The 25,138-nt window shown below is 51.2% G+C and overlaps 2 protein-coding genes across 2 annotated transcripts in view; one reads left to right on the top strand and one right to left on the bottom strand.

Annotated features, from left to right (window-relative positions):
* LOC144246561 (uncharacterized) overlaps positions 1–25,138 on the bottom strand; it is a 1,050,450-nt gene that overhangs the window by 326,019 nt on the left and 699,293 nt on the right. The window lies entirely within an intron of this gene.
* LOC144246437 (uncharacterized) overlaps positions 1–25,138 on the top strand; it is a gene marked incomplete at its 5' end in the record, with an annotated part of 88,342 nt that overhangs the window by 36,718 nt on the left and 26,486 nt on the right. Inside the window, 2 exons of the mRNA XM_077783830.1 lie at positions 3,714–4,356; positions 12,197–12,199. Of these exons, the coding sequence (XP_077639956.1) occupies positions 3,714–4,356; positions 12,197–12,199 (646 nt within the window). The remainder of the gene's footprint in view (positions 1–3,713; positions 4,357–12,196; positions 12,200–25,138) is intronic.

A 25,138-nucleotide genomic window follows, 5' to 3' on the forward strand; every position in this document is an offset into this window, starting at 1 on the left:
AAGATGCAGAGGGCAAGGAGGATGAGGAGGAGGACGAGGAGGAGGAGGATGAGGATGAGGAGGAGGAGAACGAGGAGGAGGAGGAGGACGAGGAGGAGGAGGATGAGGAGGAGGAGGAGGAGAACGAGGAGGAGGAGGAGGACGAGGAGGAGGACGAGGAGGATTAGAAGAATGACGATGATGAGGAGGATGAGGAGGAGGACAATGACAAGGAGGATGAGGAGGTGTAGGAGAAAGGGGATGAGCAGGAGGAGGAAGAGGAGGAGGAAGACGACAAGGACTAGGGCAAGTATAAGGAAGATGGGGAGGAGGAGGAGAACAAGGGAGAGGAGGAGGCAGAGAAGCATGAAGAGGAGGAATAGGAGGAGGAAGAGAGAGGACAAGGACAAGGAGGATGATGAGGTTGAGGAGGAGGAGGACAACGAGGAGGAGGAGGAGGAGAAGAAGGATGAGGACGAGGACGAGTAGGAGAAGGATGAGGATGAGGAAAAGGATGAAGATGCAGAGGACAATGAGGATGAGGAAGAGGAGGAGGAGGAGAAAGAAGATGAACAGGAGGAGGAGGAGGACAAGGAGGAGAATAAAGAGGAGGAGGACAAGGATGTAAATAATGACGGGAGACAAGTCCATTCTATAATGTCAACAAGTCTCAGTTTATTTCAAGCACACATGTACAGTTATACCCGTTATAATGAAGCTCATGCATATTGCAAAAATTAGGCTCATCATTGGTGTATTAAAAACAGGTCAACCCCGCCTTTGGAGCTTTCTGAGCTTGCTTTGTTTTCCCTTACATTTATCTTTTTGCTGACCATTCTACTGTTGGGAACCAGCTTACCCAAGGACATAAGATATTATTGCTACATCTGCTATTGCTGCACTGTGCAATTTTCAACTACTGCTTCACTAACTGCACGTAGTCATGTCTTTTCTCACGAAGCCATTCATCCACAAAACTCTCCACATTTCTTATCATTCATGCTGTGACATTCAATAGCCCATTATCAGCAAATGTCTGTCCTGAGGGAGGATTGATTGTGGAAGAGATAAGGAAAAACTGCCCACTTAACACAGGACAACTGCCATACAGATGGCAAATAGAACACATCTTGCTTTTCAGTCTGGGACAGGAGGACACAAACAAAATCAGCTGAGAAGGCAGCACTCTGAAAATCAAATCAGAACTGACAGAAAATGAATGGCACAGAAATCAATAATTCTGATAGTTTTACTTATTATCAAAATAAATCACACCCACCCAGCCCCAAACAATCCTGACCCCACACCCTCAAATTTGGATCTCACTTCTCCCGATCACCTTCCAACCCCATCTCATCCTGGAGGCTGTGGAATTGAGCAATTTTAGCATGGGACTAAGGTGAGAACCAGCCATTTTGAGGTGGGATTGAGTCACTTTGAGGTGACAGACAAATCCACTTTGGGTTTTGGAGTGCAAAGATATGGAGAATACTACCAGATATCCCCCAAGAACCCACAAATCCTCCAGAATATGTTCCCAAACAGTAAAGTCCACCTCAAATACCTCTTAAATGGTGGGACTTCTGACATCTCTGGTCAATACTCTTTTTAGTAATTTTTCAGGTGTTTTTAAGTGATAAAGACAAGTCAGAAGAAAATTAGGGCCAAACCAAAACCAGAGACCCCTTGAGCATCTCCTGGACACTGGACAAAACAAACTCAGCAGAAATCAAATTTAACCCTACATAAAATGCCTTGAGGAAGATTTGCTCTTCCCACAAGTCATTTCTGATGGAAACACAAATAAATCCCAAACATTAATAGACCAACAACAGAAGCAATTCTCTGGCAATTCCAAATTTCATCAGTTCCAGCACAGCTCCAGCTCAGATGCTGGCAGGTTCCAAAAAAAAAAAAAACCAAACACGGAAATTTGGCCCAATACAGATTATTAAAAGGAAGGGAAAGGTCTGTGTAACTTTCACAAAGGTGACAGGGACCAAGAAAATAATGCTTCTTCCCCCAAAGCCCATGAATTCAGGAGTTATTTGGGAATTTAGCTACTTGAGCTGGGCTTCTTGTAGGATTTAAGTAGCCTTGTGTTCCTCACCGGGTGGTGAATGATCCTTGTCAGTCTTGCTGGTATCATTTGGTCCCTTTCCTCCAGTGATTTTAACAGACTTTTCAAAGAAGGACAACAAAATATTTTCTTTAAACTGGCCACCCACAAGAGCTATTTTCCTCATAAGTTCTCCCTAAAGTCACTCAGAGGAAGCTGCATCCAAGTTTCCAAAAGTTCCTCCAGAAAGAGCCACAAGCTCCTCAGAGGAGAGAACCATGCTGTTGTCAAAGGCACCTGGGGTCAGACAACAGAGCCCTGAACTCACTGTGTAAAATAATGTTGCAATCTGGATAATGAAATTGTTAGAGAGATGCCTCTGCCCCAATTAAGGTGCTAGCAAGATCAATTCCAAAGTGGATTTTATTGAACAGTAAATGTGAGGTAGAGAGAGATGGAAAGAAAAAGAGAGCAAGGGAGTGACAGGGACAGAGATCTCCCCTGGTGCAGGGCAAGTGTGACATTGTCCCCTGTGTGCGTGGCCTTCCCAGGGTGGGGGTTTTACACCTGAGCCAGTTTGGGTAAGGGGGGTGGTGTTCACCCCCCACCCCGAGCAGGGATTGCCTCACTGTTTCAGGTTACAATGTCAGATGTAACCAAAAGTGTTTTCAGTCACCATCTCCATAAACTGTTATCAACAGGTGGGGCAGTGTTCTTTATCTCTTCCATGGCTCAGCCCTGATAACGCCCTCCAGGGGCCATCTTCTGTTAATGGGCCATTGAGTGTCACTGCAGCACTGATAAAATTACATCATCCCATTGTGGGATGCTCTGCCCAGGGGGAGGAACCAAGAATTCCTGCCTGGATATAATCTCACCATTTGCAACACCACGACCACCTTGCCTACTGCATTCCCAGAGGACAAGAGCTCCATAACCACCACTGGACCTGCAAGGAAGACCAGACCCTTCTACAGGATCACTGCTTTGACAGAATCACGTTCATCACTCCAGCCGGACTGCAGACACGATTTCATCAGACTGCTACCACCACCCTGAGCAACGGGGTGTCCGGTTATATCCTGACTCTGTCAGGTTAAGCCAGTGTTTCTCTATCATTGCCTTGATCTTAATTTTCTTACTCAATTGTGATTCTGGCTTAGACTCTCTCCCTGTTTTGCTTTGAAACAGTACAAAACTCACTGTGCTCATCCCTTGTTTTCCTCCCAAAACAGGATTTCCCATTCCCAAAACCTTCACGAAATGGAGAAGGAGGCTGCGAGGAAGAGGAAGATGCCCTGTGACACCGAGGCAGGTGAGGAGGAAGTCAGTGCCCCTTTCCCCCTCTCTCCTGCTCCATCTCCCAGCCCAGCATGGCCCCCAGCTGCAGGACAGCCCCGCCGCCGGTGCCCTCCTGCCGGGGATGCACTGGGGGGATCTCCTTGCCCTTCCCTGTGGCACGGAGGCAAATCCCATCCTCTCCTTGTCCTTCCTCCCGCAGATGAGGTGCTGAGGGTGGAGAGCAGAGAGGACAAATCCCCATGGCAGAACCTTGTGGAAGAGGCTGTTTTGAGTGGCTCCATGGTGCAGGAACCCAATGGGAGCTGCACCAGGAGGGGCTGCAAACGCAGATCGAGGGGATCTGAGGAGGAAAGATGCGCTCTGGTCCAGGAAGGTGGACAGAGCTTCAGCCAGAGCTCAGGGCTGGTGGTCCCTGAGCAGCTTCATGATGAGGAGAAGCCCCATAAGTGCTCAGAGTGTGGGAAGAGCTTCAGGTCAAACTCCAACCTGATCCAGCACCAGAGGATCCACACTGGGGAGAAGCCCTATGAGTGTGAGGAATGTGGGAAGAGCTTTTTGTCAAATTCCAACGTGATCCAGCACAAGAGGATCCACACTGGGGAGAGGCCCTATGAGTGTGGGGAATGTGGGAAGAGCTTCAGGCGGATCTCCCACCTGAGCAGCCACAAGAGGATCCACACTGGGGAAAGGCCCTATGAGTGTAGGGAGTGTGGGAAGAGCTTCAGGCAGTGTGGTGCCCTGATTGTCCACCAGAAGATCCACACTGGGGAGCGACCCTACGAGTGTTCCAAGTGTGGGAAGGGGTTTCAGACTCACTCCTATCTCCTCTTGCACTATCGAGCTCATACAGATGAGAGGCCCTTCCTCTGCCCTGACTGCGGGAAGGGATTCAAGCACAGCTCCAACCTTGTCAGGCACCGGCGCATCCACACTGGGGAGAGGCCCTACGGGTGTCCCCAGTGTGGGAAGAGCTTCACCCAGAGCTCTCACTTGACCAGACACCAACAGAGGCACCAGTAACGGAAGCCCCAAGAGTGTCCCGCCTGCAGGAAGAGCTTCGTGCTCTGCTCCAGCTCCATCCCCCACTGCAGGACCCACATTGGGCACAGGTCTGGTGACCCACATTCCCTGTGATCAATGCTGGGAACACACCTGACTGGTTATCCTTTTGGTTTGGCCCTAATTTTCCTCTGATTCATCTGTATTCTTCAAACACAGCCAAAACAGGGTTAAATTAAAGAAACTGATCAAAAATATCTGAAGTGTCACCATTTCACAGGAGTTTTAGGGGGAATTTAGGATTTAGGGATGCATTCTGTGTGGAGTGCCCCTGTTGCTGAGAGGCAGGAGTTTGATCTCACCCTTCTTGTGTTGCCAATAATTCCTCCCTTGACCCAAACCCAAACTCCACCCCTGGGATACCCTATACAAATCCCATGGCTCTGCCTTTTCCCTGTCTTTTGGTGATAAGAAATGGATTTTGGAGTTTTGTGAAACCAAGAAACATCTCATTTGTTCCTGCCGCCGGCAGCTGCACTCACCCTGGACACCATGAACTCAACTTCTGGAGGATTTGTGGGTTCTGGGATGATTTTGGGCAGTGTTCTCCATCTCTTTGCATTTCAAAAGCCAAGAGGGATGAATTTGTCACCACAAAAACACTCAACCCCACTGAAAATAACTGGATTTTAAACTATAAAGGTACAATCCCACCTCAAATTGCTTGTTCCCCCTCAAAAAAACCTCAATCCCACAAAGCTCACTCGATTCCACAGCTAACCGGGTGGGATGGGGTTGGGAGGAGATTGGGAGAATTGGGATCCCAGTTTGGAGTGGAGAGATTGGGATTGTGTGGGGCTGGGTGGCTGGGATGTATCTGATAGTGAATAAAACTTTCAGAGTTAATGATGTTTGTCCCATTCATTTTCAGTCAATTCTGTTTGCAGAGTGGCTCCTTCTCAGCTGTTTAAATTCCTATAAAAATCCTTTTTTAAAAATAATCTAACCCAAACAATCCAAAAACCAATATCCATATAAAACCACCCATCTGCAATTATATTTCTTAAAACTATTTAAATTTTTTTAGAGTGTTTAAGGGTGCTATTAAAGTTTAATTGTTTGGTTAAATTGTATGAGACATTATAGTGGTGTTTGGTTTCGTGTTTAGTATATTTGTAGTATGAATTGTTTTACTAAGGTGTGTTCGATTGTATGTTTAGATTGGCCGGTGCTGCGAGAGGCGCTGGGCTCTGCCTGGCAACTGATGAGTCAGAGCCGTCCCGGGCGCTGATTGGCTGAAAATCGCCAGGCGGGACCAGCGCCGAGTTCTGCCTGGGAACTGAATCGTCATCAACGCCGCGCGCTCTGATTGGCCAGGATCTGCTTCGGGGCGGGGCCGGGAGGAACTGGGGACCCCCAGGAGCCCCCCGGGTTTGGGGGTTTCCATCCCCCCTCGGCCCTCGGTGCGGCCTTGGGGCCACCCCAACACCCCAAAATGGGGAGGGTCCCCGGAGGCGCTTGGAAGTCCCAAAAATGGGCTGGAAGCGGCAGGAGCCGCCCCAAGAAGGGATTGAAGGGTCCGGTCCGGGAATGGCTCCGATCCGGATTGGGGCGGGCTGGGATTGAGGGAGGGTCCGGTCAGCGGCTGCGGAGGGGCTGGGATTGGGGAGGGGTCCGGGATTGAGGGGATGGGTCCATTCCTGGACTGGAGCAGGATCGCTCCCTGGGGGTGGGCTCCATTATTGAGTCAGGGTCTCTCCCCTTCCCGATCCCAATCCCGTTCCCTGATCCTGTTCCCGATCCCAATCCCATTACCATTTCTGTTCCCGTTCCCGGGCCAGTTCCCGATCCTGATCCCATTCCCGTTCCTGTTCTCGATCCCAATCCCACCGCTGTTTCCAGGGAATGGCTCCTATCCCAACCCCGATCCCAAACCCGGGGGGTCAAACACTGGGGTCAAACACCCCAAATCCCAACACTGGGAGGGGGGAGGTCAAACAGCCCCAAACCCAAACTCTGGGATGTCAACCTCCCCCCTGCCCCAAACCCCCCAAATCCCAGATCCTGGGGTGTCAAACACTCCCCAGTTCCCAAAAGATGGTGTTAAATCCTCTTGACCCGAAATCCTGGGGTTCAAAATATTTGGGGTGTCCAACACCCCCAATTCCCAAAGTCTGGGGTCAAATACCCCAAATCCCAAATCCTGATGTGTCAAACACCCCCAGCCCCCAAAGTTTGGGGTTAAAACCCCCAAGACCCGACTCCTGGGGTTTGAAATATCTGGGTTGTCCAACCCTCCTCCTCGTCAAAGTTTGGGGTCAAACCCCTCAATTCCCAAACTTTGGGATCAATCCCCCCCAATCCCAAACCCTGGGGTGTCAAATCCCCCTGATCTCCCCCACTTTGAGGTTAAATCCCCCAAAATCAGTTGGTCAACCCCCCAAGTTTCCAAATTTTTGTGTCTAAACCCCCAAACCCCAAATCCTGGGGGTTGAAACACCTGGTTTGCCAACCACCCTGACCCAAACATTTGGGGATGAAACCCCCTGATTCCAAAATCTTGGGAAAAAAAAAAACAAGATCCCAAACCCTGGGGTGTCAAGCTCCCCCAGTTCCCAAAGTTTGGGATCAAAAACTCCCAACCCCCGAGGTGTCAAACCCCCTAAACCCCAAATTTTAGGATCAATCCTCCCAGTCCCCAAAGTTTGGGGTCATGACCCCCCCCCCCTCCCCCCACAAATGTGGGGCCTGTGGGACCGAGGGACCATTGTGACACCACAGGGCCTCAGGGAACCATGGAGACCATTATGACTCTTTGGGGTGTCATGGGACCAAGGGACCATTGTGATATGGCGAGACCCCAGGGAGCCAAAGGTCCATTGTGACATTACAAGGCCTCGTGGAATCATGGAGACACCATTAAGAGACTGCACAACCTCATGGAACCAAGGAGACCATTGTGACACTGTGGGGCACCATGGAACCAAGGATTCCATTGTGACACTGAGGGGACTCATGGGATCATGGAAACCATTGGGACACTATGAGCCCCCATGGAATAAGGAAAGCATTGTGACACTGTGAGGCCTCACAGCACCAGTGAGACCATTGTGACCCTGGGGGTCCCCACAGAACCAAGAGGACCATTGTGACACTGTGGGGCCTCGTGAAACCAAGAGGCCTTTGTGACACTGCAGGGCTGCAGGGAACCAAAGGTCCATTGTGACACTGCAGGGCCTCGTGTCATCAGTGTTCCACTGTGACCCTGTGGAGCCAAAGGAGATCATTGTGACACTGCAAACCCCCAGAGTCCAAAGGTCCATTGTGACATTGTGGCCTCATGGAACAGAGGAGTCCCGTGACACTGTGGGGCCTGGGAACCACGGAGACCACTGGGACACTGTGGGGCCCCAAGGAACCAAGGGAACACGGAGCAGGTCTGGCTGGTTTGGCCTCCAGGGGCTGCCTGACAGCTTGGCACCTGCAGGGTCTCTTCTCATCTGCTATTGAAGCACTGGGTCTCGGGGCTTTCTTTCCTATGGAAAAGAACTCTCCTTCTCCTCCAGGTGTCCATGGCCAGAATTCAGATTTCATCTCTATTTCCTTATATCCAGGGATTGTTCCCATGGACATATTGCCAGGAAAAATCAGGCTGGCAGTCATTTCTTAAGGGTCACTGCTTACCTGTCCACAAAAGACTAGGGAAGGCTCCATGCTTTCCCTCCTATGGGGAAGAACTGTGCTGCTTCTCCAGGCGCCCATGGGCAAAATTTGGATTCTGTCTCCAAAATTCCCTATATCCAGAGACTGCCCCCAGACAAAATCTGCCATTCCTGCCAAGTCTGGCTGGCCTTGGCCTAAAGAGGCTCTCACCTGACTTCCTATGCACTAGGGCTCTATGCTTTCCTTCCTATGGAAAAGAACTGTCCCTCTCCTGCAGGTGGTCATGGCCAGAATTGGAATTTCACCTCCAAGTGCAGATTGTGACAGACTGGAGGTGATTGTTGGCTGGAAACATTTCATGTGTGAGGGAGGAAAGGGCAGGTCCACCCTTGCCCTGCCCTGGAACCCCAGCCCTGCCCTGCCCTGGAACCCCAATCCTCCCAGAGCCTCTATCCCAGCCCAGCAGTGTCTGCCAGTCCCTGGCACAGCACAGGCAATGCTCCACAGCCACCTCTGGAGCCCCAGCCCAGCTCCTGAGTGACCAAATGACCCCAAGTCCCACCTGGGGGAAGGGCCCAGGAAGACCAAGGGGTATTTAAGGCTGACCACAAGGCAAGCACACATCTTGACCTTACCTCCTCTTGGAATTTCCATCTGAACACTGCTGGAATCCAGGAGTTGGTAGATGAGTGTGTGCTTCTCTCTGTGTATCTTATTTTTCTCTCTTTCTGTATCTACTTCTTCTATTTCTGTACTCTTGCAAATATTGATTAACTTAAAATTGAACAGGCTTAGAGTTTGTGAAGCTGAGTGGGCCAAGTTAATGCTTTGAGAAGTTTTGTTGTTGTTGTTGTTGTTGTTGATTGAATGCTATATTAAAACGTTTGCCAAAGTTTCTCTGATTTTCTAAATTTCCCAGTAAAAGCTGGTTTGTTGTTTAGAGCTCCTGAGAAACTCTTGATAATATTGCTTCAGTACATCCAAATCAGAGGACACAGATTATTGTCATTCCTTTTAAATGTCTCCATTAGAGAGTTAAATGTCTCCTTGGTGCCACAGGGTCACACTGGCCCCTTGTTTCCATGGGGCCCTGCAGTGTCACACTGGTGGTGTCATATTGGATCCTTGGTTCCAGGAGGCCCAGATGTGTCACGCTGGCCTCTTGTTTCCATGGGGCTCCATAGTGTCACAATGGTCCCTTGCTTCCATGAGGCCTTGCAGGGTCACAGGGGTCTCCTTGGTGCCACAGGGTCACAATGGACCCTTGGTTCCATGGGCACTCACAGTGTCAGAAGGGTCTCCTTGGCTCCATGGGGCCCTGCAGAGCCCCTTGATTCAACGAGGCCTCAAAGTGTCAGAATGGCCTCCAGGATTCCAATGGGCCCCACAATGTCACAATGGACCTTTGGTTCCGTGGGGTCCCACACTGTTCCATGAATCCTTAGTTCCATGGGCCCTGCAGCTCCTTGGTTCCATGGTGCCACTCAGTGTGACAGCTGCCCCTTGGCCTGCCAACACTCCATAGTGTCACAACGGCCCCTCGGTTCAATGGGGCCTTGTGGTGTCACAATGGCTCAGTGAGGCCTTTAGTGTCACAGGAGTGTCCCTGATTCCATGAGTGTTGGAACCCTGGATGCTGAGAATGTTAAACTTGCTGTGCTGAAAGGCACAGACTTGCAAGAGAACACTGCATTTGACCTGAGGCTGTGGAGAAGGCTTCCAAAATTGATTAATAGCACTGGGGTTACAGGTGTGCAGTTGGTTAGACGTGTATACAACCACAGGGTGGAAAAGTTAGAGTTTGGGGGTTTAGAACATAGTAATAAATATGAAGCAAGATGGAGGTTTTAGGGTGGAGACAGGTTCTTCTCATTTACCTTCTTCTTACCTCCTTCTTCATGGGTTTGGGTGATATTTTGTGATTGGACAGAAAAGTCTGCACTGCTGGCTTAGAGGGATCAGTTATTGGGTCAAAAGGGAAAATAATTTCGGTGTAATTTCTTGATTGGATAGTTTTAAAAGACGTTGTAACAAGAGATATTTGGCCATTTTGTGACTTGCTAATGAAAGACTGCAGAACTCAGTTGTGAGGCTGCAACACTGATAAGAAACAAGAAGAACCTGAGTCTGAACACGAACTACCCTCTCAAGTACCTTCAATCCCGATCACAACACAGGTAGAAAAAACAAGCAGAGCACCCACACCTAAGGCCTGGCAGTGTGACAACAGACCATTGGTGTCACTGAGCCCCACAGTGTCACGATGGTCCCCTTGGCCCCACGAGGCTCTGAAGTGCCACAGAGGCCCTTTGGTTTCACAAGGCCTCAAAATGTAGAAATGCTCTCCATGGTTCCATGAGGCCCTGCTGGGTCACAATGGACCCTTGGATCCATGATGCCCCAGAGTGACACAATGGTGACACAATGGTGACACAATGGTTCCATTGGACCCTTCATCCCATGGAGACCCACAGTTTTCACTGCAGTCCCCTTGGTTCCATGAGGCCCTGCCATGCTCTAATGGACCCCTGGTTCCAGTGGGTCCCAAAGTGTCAGAACAGTCTCCATGGTTCCATGAGGCCCCACAAAGTCACTGTGCTCCCCTTGGTTCCACAGGGCCCCACAGTGTCACAATGGACTCTTGGCTCCATGAGGTGCCACGCTGTGTCACAATGGCTCATGGTTCCATGAGGCCACACAGTTTAAAAATGCTCCCTTGGTTCCATGAGGCCTCGCTGTGTCACAATGGACTTGGGGTTCCATGAGCTTTCCTACTGCCAAAAACAGTCTCCCTGGTTCCACAGTGTCACCATGGTCCCTTTGTTCCATGAGGTTCCATGGCAGAACCTTGGTTCCATGGCCACCTTGGTTCCGTGTGACCTTGCAGTGTCACAATGGACCTGTGGTTCCACGAGGCCTTGCTGTGTCAGAATGGCCCCTTGGTTCCAAGAGGTTTCTCAGGGTCACAATGGTCTCCTTGGATCCGTGGTATCACAATGGGCCATTGGTTCAATGTGGCCCCAGGGTGCCAAAATGGATTTGGGTTCCATGGGATTCCGCTGTGTCACCATGGACCCTTCGTTCCATGAGTTTGCACAGAGTCACAGCTGACTCCTGGGTTCTGTGAGGCCCCATGGCCACCAAATCTCTGAAATATCAGAACAAGACTCCTTAACACTAATTTGCTATTTAAGAGGGGATCATTTATTCAGGCCTTGGGTCTAGTGAGGGATAACTCCTAACCGTATGTGGACATGTAACTCTACCTGTGTGTTGCTTATACACAGTCGCTAAATGTGTATTACAATTTACTCATTTCCATAAAACCCACCCGAAGTTCCCAGGTTCAGTCCTTGCTTTTTGTATCACTGCACCCTTGAGCCAGATGTCTTCTACACTTCCAACTGTCCTTGCTGGAAAAGCAGCTCCTGCACACCCTGTTCCTGTGTTAAAAGTTCCCAGGCAAGGTAAAAATGGAATAAACCCTTTCGGTATCAGCCCAAGGCTTTGTGTGTCCAGGCAGGGGCAGCAGGAGGCAGAGCTGCCAGCAAAGGAAGGGCCAGCGAGGTGGGGCAGCCGGGGGTGACGACAGCCTGCAGGGACAGAGGTGCAGGGCAGGGACACCGTGGGACAGCCTGGGCTGCAGAGGGCTCAGGGATGTGCAGCAGCTGCAAGGCCCTGACAGAGCCAACCTGTGCAGCCCTTTGGCCATGGCTGCTGGCCCTGGGCCTGAGGCCACGAGGGGACAAGTGACCCTTGCAGCCCTGGGGCCTCAGTGCCTCCTTGTCCCTGCTCAGCAGCCTGGCAGGGGCCGCCCCATGGTCCTGCCCTTGGCACTGCACATCCCCACATGCCAGTGCCCATCCCGGGAAGAGCCCTGAGCAATGAGGGAGGGACAGGATCTGCCTTGCCAGGGGCTGGGGCTCAGGCCTGGGCCCTTTGCATTCCTGAAACACATCCAGGTTTGCTCAGCACCAGAGCCACCTTCCCCTTGCTTGTCCCCAGCTGTCATCACTGCCTCCAGTGTTCTGCTCTGACTGGAACCTGGGGACACTTTCTCAGTCCTGTTCCTCAGTGGGACCCATTAAAACTTCAAGAAACTTTGGAGTTTAAATTTAGCTTTGAGTTCTTGAGAAGTTTTTTGAAGACACTCTCAGGGACTGAGTCTGATGTAAACAACACCAAAGCCCTGAGAGGGTCATTAAAGTTTTCCTCTTCCAGTTGTGGAGAAAGATTTCAAAGAGCTTGTAAGAAATACACATTCCTGTTTTAAAGGGTGTATTTTATTACATTTCTCTTTAGATCAGAGGTGATTGCAGCATTCTGTGATTGATATTGAGCCAGGGTCTCCCCTCAGGAGCTCTGGCCTGCTCAGAGAAGCTGTGCCCTGAGCTCTGGCCCAGCGTGGACAACCTTGCTCCACATTGCCCCAGCCCATCCTGTCTGTCCTCACTCACCTGGGACCTGCTGTGCCTGCAGAGCTGGCTGCACCCAGCCTAAGAGGGGCTTTCCCTTTTTCTATGTTTGGAGCAATCTAAAACTCCTGAGTTTCCCCATGAAAACAGACACCCTCCTCAGGTGTGTGCCAGCCCAAGGTGCCACCAAAACCACTCCAGACCAGCCCTGGGCCAGCTGTGAGGGTGGATCATCAGCCCCAGCTGCACTGGGCACTGCAAGGGGCTGTGGCCATGGGCACTGCACTGACCCCGCTGCTGGGTTTGGCTGCCACGGCAGCCCTGAGAAATTAAACTGTCCTTGGAAACACTGGGGAGGACTGGGACATACTGGGGAATACTGGGAATGCTGTGGGAGACACTGGGACATACTGGGAGTGATGCTGTGGAGGGCTGGGACAGCCTGGGAACATGAGGAATGCTGAGGGGGAATCTGGGTGGGCTGGGATGGACTTGGGGGTACACTGGGACACACTGGGACATACTGGGAGTGAAACTGTGAGTGAAACTGGGGGATACTGGGACAAACTAGGGACATTGTGGGGAAGACTGGGCAATACTGGGGCATACTGTGGATGACATTGGGATGAACTGGGAGGGCCTGGGAATGAACTCAGGTGTATTGGGAGGGACTGGGCTGTACTGGGAAAGATTGGAGGGGAACTCGGTTTCTACTGGGCTGTACTGGGGATGAACTGGGCTGTGCTGGGACGGCCTGGAGGGGCACTGGAGCTGTACTGGAATGGGCTGTTCCCGTCCCCGCCACCTCCCATTGGCGGAGGGTCCCGCCCATCACTGCTTCCAACCAATAAGCGTCAGGGATCATGGCTTTGGGGGCGGTGCCTGGGGTCTGCGCCATCTTTTCTTTTGCCTACAACTCCCGTCATGCTCTGCGGCCCCATAGAGCCCCATTAGGGCCGGGACTACAACGCCCGTCATGCCCCGCGCTCCACAGAACCCCGGTACCGCCCCCATCTGTCCCATCAGTGTCCCCCAGACCCTCCGGGATCCCCAAGTGCCCTCAGCGCCCATTCGGGACCCCCTAAAACCGTCCTCGGATCCCCTGAGTGCTCCCAGCCCCACAGGTGCCCGGTACAGCCACTTCTGGGAATTCCTCTCCTCTCATCCCCCGCGGCCCCAGAGCCCCTCCGAACACAGTTCCGCGCCTAAAATTCCTGCCGCGCCCTGCGCCCTGAGGAACCCGGTTAAATCTCCCCAAGCTCCCCCGAGTGCTCCCCGGACCCCGAAGGGCCCCAAATTCCCCTCGCTGACCTCCAGGGCCCCGGACCCCCGAGTGCTCCCCCGGACCCCGAACTGCCCCTCAGGATCCCTGAGTGCCCCTCCAAGCGCCCGCCCGGCTCCCCCAGGGGCCCCCAGACCCTCAAGTTCTCTCTGAATTCCCTCCCCAGACACAAAACTGCCCCAAATGTGCCCAGAAATGTCTCCGTGGGCCCCAAAGTGGACGCTATTACACTGCCTGTGAAAATGGTAAAATAATGATGACAAAGATAATAAAAATAAAGGAAATTAGAATAAAAAGGGCAAAATCAATAGCCAATAGTGGTCAATGAATTAATGAAGGGAATTGTGTTACTTAGAACCAATGACCAATCCGTTTTTGGTTGCAAAAAACATACAGAGATTTTTTTATAGAAGCATTAAGATGAAATGTTAAAATATAGAATAATATTTTTATGCATAAGCAAAATAAAATTTTAATTATTATTATCAAAAATCAATCAGTTTAATTAATTTAATTAAAAATTCACTTAATTTTAATTATGAAGAAAAATGCACAATTTTTAAAAAATGTTTTGGGATGTCAGTCCCAGGTGGGCAATATCAGGGGGTAAGGGGATGTGGTAAATGGATGTGATTCATGCTGAATAAGTTGTTGTCCTAGATTGCAAGGCAAGATGTATTCAATTGCCATCTGTTAGAGGTTGGTTCACTGCATTGTTTATTTTATCTTTTTATTTTCTTCCCTAATAAAGAACTGTTATTCCTGCTCCCATATTTTTGCCTGAGAGTCGCCCTTAACTTCAAATTTATAGCAATTTACAGGGAGGGGGTCTACATTTATTTTTTTCCCCATTTCAGGGAGGGTCCTGCCTTCCTTAGCAGACTCCTGTCTTTGCAAACCAAGACAGATTTTGGCACCCAACGTGCAGCTCGAGGGCACAGAAACAAAAAAGAGAATAACAGTTCTTGAGTAATCCAATTTCTGTGTGCTGCTACAGAAACCTCGTTCAGCGGCACCCTGTGCTCCAGCCTGCCCTGGTTTGGGTGGCACGGAACCGTGGCTGCATTTCTCCATTTGCAGGCCCTGATCTAAACACGGCTCCTACAGCCAAGGCTGCTGTGGCTGTTCTCCGGTTTGTTTTATGGGTGAATAAAGGGAAGAATTCATGGATGTTTAACTTCCTCTGGGAAGCAGGCACATGGATTCACAGCTGTCACACACTGACTGTGTGCTTTTGGGGTTACTTTAATAGTGGCACCTACTGTGAGGAAATGACACCAGGGGAAATTTTCTCCCAACCCTTTAACCATCTCTTTGGGTTTGCCCCACCAGTTTGTGAAGGGCTCAGATCCACTCCAAATACCAATGATCTCATACAGGGGCTGTGTTGCTGTTAGCCCTGTTCTATTTGGCACTGAGAGACGAGGGAAGATTAACCTGGAAAACCACCCTGACACCCAGCCCAGAACCTGACACGGCCCCAGAGACCAGGGATGCTGCTGCCCCAGAGCCTGACCCTGCCCCACAGCCACCCCAGATATGAACCACCCAGACTGGGTGGGGGTCTGGTGAGGGAGATGCAGGAGATGCTGAAGGAGTGCATTTCCCCAGCTGGTGAGAAGCCCTCCCCCTGCCCCAAAAAAGGAGAGTCTGATGGGGCAGCAGTGGAACCCACAGATGTTACAACTGTCCAGGTTCCAGCTGAGCCACAAAGGCAGCCACAGCCAGCAGCAGTCGCCCCTGTGGAAACAAGGAGGTCTAAGATGGAATCAGAGCACCCAGATAAGGGAAGGCCCTCACAACCCATAGGGGAACCAAAGGTTGCGATCATCACCGAGTCCCTGACGCACAAAAGTCTCTGTAACCTGCACAAGGACATTGAATGACGGAGACGTGAAGCTTATACAACCTGACTGCTTCAAGTCTGAGACCTCATGGGTACAGGTGTCCAGCTGGATGGTGGTGAGGCAAGGAATTTGGGACCCTTAACCCAGGACTCAGGTATGAATCAGATTTTTGTAAGGGAGCCAGGGTCCCTTTCCCTCTGGGAGTGGATTTTAATGAGTGTCAGAGAGAGGTTTGTCCACAGGGAGAGAATGCAGGAGCACCAGCACAGAACGTGCTGGGAAACCCTTGAGGAAGGGATCCAAGAGCTGAGGGAAGTGGCAGCATTGGAGGTACTCTTTGGGAGGGATGGACAGCATGATAATGACCCCGACAAGGTCAGGTGCACAGAGCAAATGCTGTGGAGTCTGGCAAGGCTGGGGCCATCTCAGTACACCACCTTCATTGCCACGATTAATGCCAATAACAGCCGAGAGACAGTGGGCTCTGCTGCCAACAGCTGAGAAATTGTGAGAGTATGATCCATGGCCCAGTGCAGGCTCATGGCTCTGCTGTGGGCAAGGAACTCAAAGAGGACATGAGGGAGATGAGGGTGGAGGTGAGGAGGAACAGTTCCCACATTGCCCCAGTGCGAGTCACAGGCCCCAAAGTCAGAGCCCAACGTTCCCCAGCCAGAGAGAGAGGGTACGCCCCACGGGCTGGCCTGGGGTTCTTTCTGCCTGACCATGGGGAAGACATGGGAAGGTGGGATGGGAAACCCATTTCTGTCCTGGCAGCGTGGGTGTGTCAGCTCAAGGAGGGAAGCACTGACCAAGGGAATTCCAGTAAAGTGAAGGCAGCCTCAGCCTCCCATGACCAAGCTGCCGGGTATGATCTGTCAGATCTCCTTGAAAGTACCTATACCATGTGGGCTTAGGAAAGAAATAATAACCAGTGTTAGAGGGGCCCTGTCTCTAGCCAGGGAGAGGCACGGGAAAACCGGATCTTCTGGACAGTGTGGATCCGATGGCCTGGCACATCAGAGCCACAAAAATATGATGCTTTAGTTGATACTGGTGCACAGTGTACTCTGATACCATCGGGACATGTGGGGGCAGAGCCTGTTTCCATTGCTGGTGTGACGGGGGGATCACAACAATTGACTCTGGTGGAAGCTGAGGTGAGCCTGACTGGGAAGGAGTGGAAGAAACATCCTATAGTGACTGGCCCAGATGCTCCGTGTATCCTAGGCATAGACTTCCTCCGGAACAGATATTACAAAGACCCAAAGGGACTCAGGTGGGCTTTTGGCATAGCTGCTGCAGAGGCAGAGGACATTAGGCAATTGAACACCTTGCCTGGACTGTCAGAGAACCCATCTGCAGTAGGACTCCTGAGGCTGGAAGAGCAACAAGTACCAATTGCCACCTCGACAGTGCACCACCGGCAGTATTGAACGAATTGGGATGCCGTGATCCCCATCCACAGAATGATCCGTGAGCTGGAGAGCCAAGGGGTGGTCAGTAAGGCCCACTCACCCTTCCACAGCCCCATCTGTCCTGTGCGCAAATCTGACAAAGAATGGAGATTGACTGTGGACTATTGTGGCTTGAATAAAGTAACTCCACAGCGCTGCTGTGCCGGACATGCTGGAACTCCAGTACGAGCTGGAGTCCAAGGCAGCAAAGTGGTATGCCACTGCTGACATTGCTAATGCGTTTTTCTCCATTCCTCTGGCAGCAGAATGCAGGCCTCAGTTTGCTTTCACCTGGAGGGGCGTGCAGTACTCCTGGAACCGACTGCCCCAGTGGTGGAAGCACAGCCCCACCATCTGCCATGGACTGATCCAGGCTCCACTGGAAAAGGGAGAAACTCCAGAACACTTGCAGTACATCAGTGATATCACTGGTGGGGGAACACAGCAATGGAAGTGTTTGAGAAAGGAGAGAGGATCGTCCAGGTTCTGCTGGAAGCTTTGCCATCAAGAAGAGCAAAGTCAAGGGTCCTGCCTGAGAGATCCAGTTCCTGGGGTAAAGTGGCAAGATGGACAGAGTCAGATTCCAACTGAGGTCATCAATAAGATCACCGTGATGTCTCTATCCACCACCAAGAAGGAAACACAAGCTTTCCTAGGTGCCATAGGTTTTTGGAGAATGCACATTCTCAAGTATGGCCAGATTTTGAGCCCTCCCTACCTGGTCGCCCACAAAAAAACCAATTTCCACTGGGGCCCTGAGCAGCAAACAAGCTTTCACCCAGATCAAGCAGGAGATCGCTCATGCTGTAGCCCTTGGCCCAGTCAGGACAGGACCAGATTTCAGAACTGTCTTCAAAGTGGATAGACTATATTGAAAACAATGCAGAGAGAATTGTTTTGTCCTTTTAACTTTTCTTATTTATATCTTGATATCAGCAATATCCAATTGATATTGACCCCCAGCACCTTGTTATGCAATCTGAATACATATGAAAATCATGATCCTTCATGGCTAACAATCAATAACACTTCGTCCCTGCCTCCCCCCCGCCACCATTTCCCTCATCCAACCCCTGGCATTCCTATGCATCAGGAATCTTGTGGCCAGCAGGACCAGGGCAGTGATTCTTCCCCTGCGAGACAGAGTGAAAATTTAACAGGGTAGAAATCCATTTGGATTTAGGTGAAATGTGCTCCTTTGAGCTTGCTAACATGAGTGAAATATGCTGTTTAGTCTGGTAACTGCAGCACTAGCAAAGTTGCCCCAGCTAAAGAGAAAGAATGCAAATTTCCACACTAAAAAGAGATAAGAAAGACTGCTTGGGCCTTTAAACAGACCACGCAGAGTGACCCAGGAGTTCTTTCTGTACTTTCTGACAAGAACAAGTGTAACTAGCTGTAAGTGTAACATGAAATCATGAGAATGAATATGCATGAACCTATTGTGAAATTCTATGCCTATGGAAATTAATTAAGGGTAATAAAAAAGGTTTGGGACTTTTCAGGGGTGCGCATGTCCATTGAAGGGCAATGAGTCCCTACATGTGTCCAGCGCTGTAAATAAACATACCATTCTTTACAAATCTTTATTGGAATTGTGGGGTTTTTAGTTTTCATCCACATTTCACCTGTGCTGGGCACTGGTTGGGCAGCACCTCGAGTGCTGGGTCCAGTTCTGGGGTCCCCAATTTAGGAAGTGTCCAGGACACTGCAGCACCAAGGAATTCATTGTGGCACTCTGAGGCTTCATGGAACCAAGAGGCCACTGTGACCCTGCAGTGCCTTGTGGAACCATGCAGAGCTTTGTGACAGAGCAGGACCTCGTGTCATGATGGGGCCATTGTGACCCTGCAGGGCCCCATGGAACTGAGGGGCCAGTGCTGCCCCTCAGGAACTCACGGAATGCAGGAAACATGTTTGACACTGTGGTGGCCCTTGGGACCAAGAGGCCATTGTGACACTGTGGGACCAAGGAGAGCATTGCTGCCCTGCCAGACCTCATGGAACCAAGGATGCACTGTGACACTGCAGGGCCTTGGGGGACCATGGTGACATTGTGACACTGCAGGGCCCAAGGATCCAAGGGACTTTGTGACACCAAGGGTTCCCATGGAACCAAAGGGACATTGTGACACTGGGAGGCCTCATGGAATCATGGAGACCACTGGGACACTCTGGGGCCTCATGGAACCCTGGTGACACGAAGTTGTCTAGAAGTGTTGATCTGCTGGAGGGTAGGAGGGTTCTGCACAGGGCCCTGGACAGGCTGGATCCAGGGCCCAAATCCAACAAGGTGAGGTTTAACAAGTCCAAGTGCCGGGTCCTGCACTTTGGCCACAACAACCCCTGCAGCACTACAGGCTGGGGACAGAGGGGCTGGACAGCAGCCAGGCAGAAAGGGACCTGCAGGGACTGATGGACAGCAGGCTGGACATGAGCCAGCAGAGTGCCCAGGTGGCCAAGAAGGCCAATGGCTCCTGGCCTGGATCAGGAATGGTGTGGCCAGCAGAAGCAGGGCAGTGATCCTTCCCCTGTGCTGGGCACTGGTTCGGCAGCACCTCGAGTGCTGTGTCTGGTTTGGGACCCCCAATTTAGGGCGGACATGGAGGGGCTAGAGCATGTCCAGAGAAAGGCAACAAGGCTGGTGAGGGGTCTGGAGCACAAGTACTGTGAAGAGCAGCTGAGTGAGCTGGGGTATTTGATCCTGGAGAAGAGGAAGCTCAGGGAAGACAAGGTGGTGTCAGGGCACAGGTTGGACTTGATGACCTCCAAGGACTTTTCCAGCCTTGTTGATTCTGGGATTCTCTGAAACCACCCTTGGAGCAGTTGCAGAAGGAGCCCTGGGCCTCCTCTTCAGAAGCTCCAGCAGCCCAGGTCCCTCAGCTTCTCCTCACAGCCCCAAAGCCCATCCTGTCAGTCCTGCAGAGCCTCTGCAGCTCCTCCTCACTGCCCAGAACAGGGAGCCCCACAGCCACACACAGCAGCCCAGATGTGCACCCCTGGCCTGGGGTGCCTCTGGCAAGGGAGCAGCACCAGGCACTGCAGGAGCCTGCAGACAATTCCTGCAGCACTTGTGGGATGATCCTGCTCCCCAAGGGATGTTCCCAATGTGCCAAGTCAGGAACTGCAATGGAGAGTGGGGCCAGAGAGGAAAGGGCAAACAGGGATGGTCTGTGTGCAGAGGAGGGAACAGGGCTGGGCAAGAGGAAGAAGTTTGTATCAGGAAAAGTAAAGAAAGCAAAGGTGAAGCCAAGGAAATGCTCAGGGCAGTTTGGGGGTGGCTGCCAGGCAGCTCTGGCTCTGAGCAGCAGCGTCTGCAGTGGGACAGGAAACTCCCAGCTGATGGGAACAAACTTTCTGGCTGACTGCAGAGGCCAGGACAAAGCTGAGTGGTTTCCCTGGTGTCCCCAGCCCTTCCTGGCCCCAGGGGCTGATGGCATTTGTGCTGCCTCAGGTTCATGTCCCCACAGCACCAGCATGGGGGTGCTCCCGCCTGCTGTGTGCAATGCAAACAGGGGCTGCTGAGCCAGTGCTGCCGTGTCTGTGCCTGCAAGGATGCGGCACCTCTGTGAGCTGGGGGAGAGGCCAGGGCTGCAGAGGGGGGATGTTGTTGGCAGCTCCATGAGGACGCTCTGGGACGCTGCCCTGGGCTGTGCAGCGCACTGGGGATGGATCAGCCCCTGCTCTGCTGCTCCTTCCCGTCTCCCCCAGAGCCCTTGCAGAGCACCAGCCGTGCTGTTTGCCCCCAGCCTGCCCACGGCCAGCCTGGGGCTGCTCACGGGGGTTTTCTGTGCTGAGCATTGGCCTGGCCGTGTTCTTGAGAGAGCCCGGGCAAGGAGCCTGGAGCCCCCAGGCCCTGGCCTGAGGCGTCAGCGCTGCCCCAGCAGTGCCCATGGCCTGTCCCTGCTGCAGCCCCGGCACTGCCACCCCCAGGACTGTGCCCGGCCCCGAGAGCACTCAGGCCCTGCAGCAACACCAGAGCCACCAGGGCAGCGGGGCAGGGCCACGGGAGCAGCACTGGCAGCACCAAATGCTGCTGCTCCTGGGCACAGCTGCTGTGCCAGCCCTGATCTGCCCCAGCTCTGCACACAGACACTGCTGCTGCAGCTCCAGAGAAGGCAACAAAAGGGCATCTCTGCAGAAAACTGTGCTGGGACATCCTTTAGTTCCTTTAAAAACACTGAGAGCACAGCCCCTCAATGACACAGTCTGTGGCCACAGGGAAGGTGGGGAGAAATAAAATGAGAAATGACACAAATAATGACATTTCTTTGTGGACAACATTAAAATGTAAAACAAAGAAAAAGAACCTCCAAGAGGAAAACAACAAGAAGTATCAAAGATAACTTTTATTACAAGTGATTTCCAGAAATTGGCCTGCACTTTAATGTTCCTGAAAGCATCCAGTCATCTGTCTCCACACTGCAGCCTTGGGCTCCTGGTTCCTCAGGCTGTAGATGAGGGGGTTCAGGCCTGGAGGCACCACTGAGTACAGAACTGACAGTGCAAGATCCAGGGATGGGGAGGAGATCAAGGGGGGCTTCAGGTGAGCAAACATCATAGTGCTGACAAAAAGGGAGACCACAGCCAGGTGAGGGAGGCAGGTGGAAAAGGCTTTGTGCCGTCCCTGCTCAGAGGGGATCCTCAGCACAGTCCTGAAGATCTGCACATAGGAGAAAACAATGAACACAAAACAACCTAGTCCTAAACAAGCAGTAACTTCAATGAGCCTGAGTTCCCTGATGTAGGATTTAGACCAGGAGAGCTTGAGGATCTGTGGGATTTCACAGAAGAACTGGCCCAGGGCATTGCCATGGCACAGGGGCAGGGAAAATGTATTGGCTGTGTGCATGAGAGCATTGAGAAAGGCACTGGCCCAGGCAGCTGCTGCCATGTGGGCACAAGCTCTGCTGCCCAGGAGGGTCCCGTAGTGCAGGGGTTTGCAGATGGACACGTAGCGGTCGTAGCACATGATGGTCAGCAGGAAATACTCTGCTGTGATGAAGAAGAGAAAGAACAAGACCTGTGCAGTACATCCCTTGAATGCGATGTTCCTGGTGTCCCAGAGGGAATTGTGCATGGCTTTGGGGACAGTGGTGCAGATGGAGCCCAGGTCGCTGAGGGCCAGGTTGAGCAGGAAGAAGAACATGGGCGTGTGCAGGTGGTGGCCGCAGGCTACGGCGCTGATGATGAGGCCGTTGCCCAGGAGGGCAGCCAGGGAGATGCCCAGGAAGAGGCAGAAGTGCAGGAGCTGCAGCTGCCGCGTGTCTGCCAGTGCCAGCAGGAGGAAGTGGCTGATGGAGCTGCTGTTGGACATTTGCTGTGGCTGCACATGGGCACCTGTTCATGGAGAAAGGACAGTGAAGAATTAGAGGCAATGCCTGTAACCAAAATCAAAGACATTTCCCATACCCCCTCCCCTAGAACACACATAGACAGTCTTTTGTGTTCTACAATTCTGGGGTTTTCTTCATAAACACCCTTATATGAGTACTGCTGTTCCTGGAAGTCAGAAATCCTCAGCATTTCTGCTTCACTCAGGGAGAAATGAATAAGTTCTGTGCAGCAAAGTGATGAGAGGAGAGTGAGGGGAGATGCTCTGTCATTCTGACCTCTTTAGAATTTCTCTGGGCTTTAACCTTTCTCTGGATTAGGATGATCAGCTTCAAACATTTTCCCTAAAAAACCCCCAGGTACTGCTGAGAGTAGATGGATCCACCACAGCCCAGCTGCACATTTGTAGGCAAGGACTCACATTGCTCATTTCACCAACCCAGAAGCATTTTCAGTCTCAGAACACTTCTGCCTTTCCCCATCAATCTTATAACTCAGAGATGCTCTAGGACATGTTTGCACCCTGGATTGAAGCTCCCAGCTTGGACTGGAATCTCAGGGACACTTCCAAGTGTCCTTCTGATGGCACTGGATGAAGGGAGGTGCAGCTCCTTCCCTGGCTGCACTGCCAGCATTGCCCAGAGCCGGGCACTGGGGACAGCTGTGTCACCCTGAGCCAGCTGTGCCCCTGCCAGAGCCCCCAGTGCCGGGCAGCTGCTCCCAGCCCTGTGCTCTGCAGAGGGAACTGGGCCCGGGGCTGCAGAGCTGCCCCACGGCTCTGCTGCAGCTCTGCCTGCACAGGAGGGGCTGCACGCCTTGGAGCCCCGGCCCTGAGGGCAGAGGCTTGGCTGGGGCACAGGAGGGAGGGGGCTTGTTCAGAGGGAGGGGCTGCACTGGAGGGGATCCTCTGGACATCTCTAAACTCTCCCTGCCTCAGCATTTCTGGGTTTTGTTTTCTCTCCTTCCCTGATCTTCTCTCTGCTTCCTGGAGATTTTCCTCCTGCAGGTGTTTCCCTGTGCCTGATCTCTCCCTGCCAGCATTCCCACACCCCAAATCTCTGTGCACTCTCCTTGGCCTGACAGAACCCTGCCTGTTTGCAGGGCACGGGCTGGGGGCAGGTTCTGTTTGCAGCTGGGAGAAAGGACAGCTCAGACTGAGCCTGATGGCTCCAGCAAAGGTGATGCTGGGGCTGTCCATGGGCAGAGGGGCTGAAAGCACATTAGGGATCTCCTGTGAATCTCTAGATCACTAAAAGTAACAGTTCAGATACCTCAGGCAATTCTCAAAATTCCTAATCAACCTTTAATATTTATCCCCCATCCCTGCTATTCTCCAATAGTAGAAAACAGAATACAAAGTCTTTGAAATGTCCTCATTTTTATAAAAATCCTTGTCTTGGAAATATTCTATGGAGGATCAGAAGCCCTCACCATGTCAGAGCTCCATGAGCATTTCACGTCCCCTGCACCAGAAACACTCAGTACTCACAGGGTCTGTGGGCATTGGGATGTTCCAGCTTTAGGAGATCTCTCCAGGAGCTGCAGCTGCATTGTCCTGCAGCCAGAGGTTCCTGTGCCAAGGGCTGGCAGTGATTCTGCCTCAGGCACTTCTCAGCCCCTTCCCAGCCCTGACTGATTGAAGCTCTCTGTGCCTCTGTGCTGTGCCCGGGCTGGCTGCAGGCAGTGCCCTGTTAGAGGGAATGCCGCGGGAGACAAGACTCATGACATCATGATCATCAAGTCTCAGTTTATTGTAACAGATTTCACAGTTTATATATGTTCGTTAATTAGCTCATACATATTGCAAAAGCCAAGCTCATGATTGGTTGCTATGTGACTTGTACTATTATCTTTAAAGTATCTTTATGATCGATACATGCCTGTCCAGCTGGCCTTGCAGTTAGAACAGCTTAGTACCCCCTTTGTTCTTCTCTATCTACTTCTACATACCAAGCAGTTTCAATATCCTGCTTTCTGCACACCATCTACTCTTCAGGGCCATGCGAACTTTGCAGCAGTCACGTAGCCCTCCCTATTTGGATTAATTTTACAGTATCATGTCCCTTGTCGTTCAACCATTCCTCTGTCAGGCTCTCTTCATCTCCCCCGTTTTCCTTTTGGACAAGAAGGTGTGCATTCAGCATTTTCTGCAAAAGCTGCTGCATCAAGCCTTGCAAGCAAGTAAACACACAGGGCAAAACAAGCAAAAGTATCACAATTATGCTTAGAACTATTATGCTGTATTTGATAATGTCTCTTAACTATGGTCCGATCCCCAATCCTTTTAGCTATCTTTTTAAACCTAATCTATCCTCTACCTTTAACTGTTGAGTTAGCTCGGTCAATTTTCGTATTTGCTTATGGATGGATGTAGAGTGATCAGATAAGTTCATACAGCACATTCCTTCAAATTCTTCACAACTATGACCTTGGGCTAGAAGAAGTAAATTAGTGGCAGCTGCTCTGTTTTGCAGAACTGCATGACAGATATTACTTATATTTGTGGCAAGCTCACTCAACATTTTAGATGGAATACTAATTTACTTTTTTGTCCAGTAGGCTAGGATTTTCAATTGTGTGAGAGCTTGCACTGAAGCAACTCGTGGGGTGAAAAATGAGGTTAGTATTACAGAAGTGCACCCCACTTCATATTTCTCATGTTTTTGATTGTTCTGTTTAACATGAAAGGAACAAACTTAATTCTAAATACAAACTATATTTATGATAAACTTAATGCTATGCTTTTGATTATCTAATTGATTGTTCCTCTTTTTCTTTTGCCATTGAAAAGCAATGGTAAAATG

The sequence above is a fragment of the Lonchura striata genome, chromosome 6 (genome assembly GCF_046129695.1).
Source record: "Lonchura striata isolate bLonStr1 chromosome 6, bLonStr1.mat, whole genome shotgun sequence".
In the NCBI taxonomy this organism is placed as follows: Eukaryota; Metazoa; Chordata; class Aves; order Passeriformes; family Estrildidae; genus Lonchura; species Lonchura striata.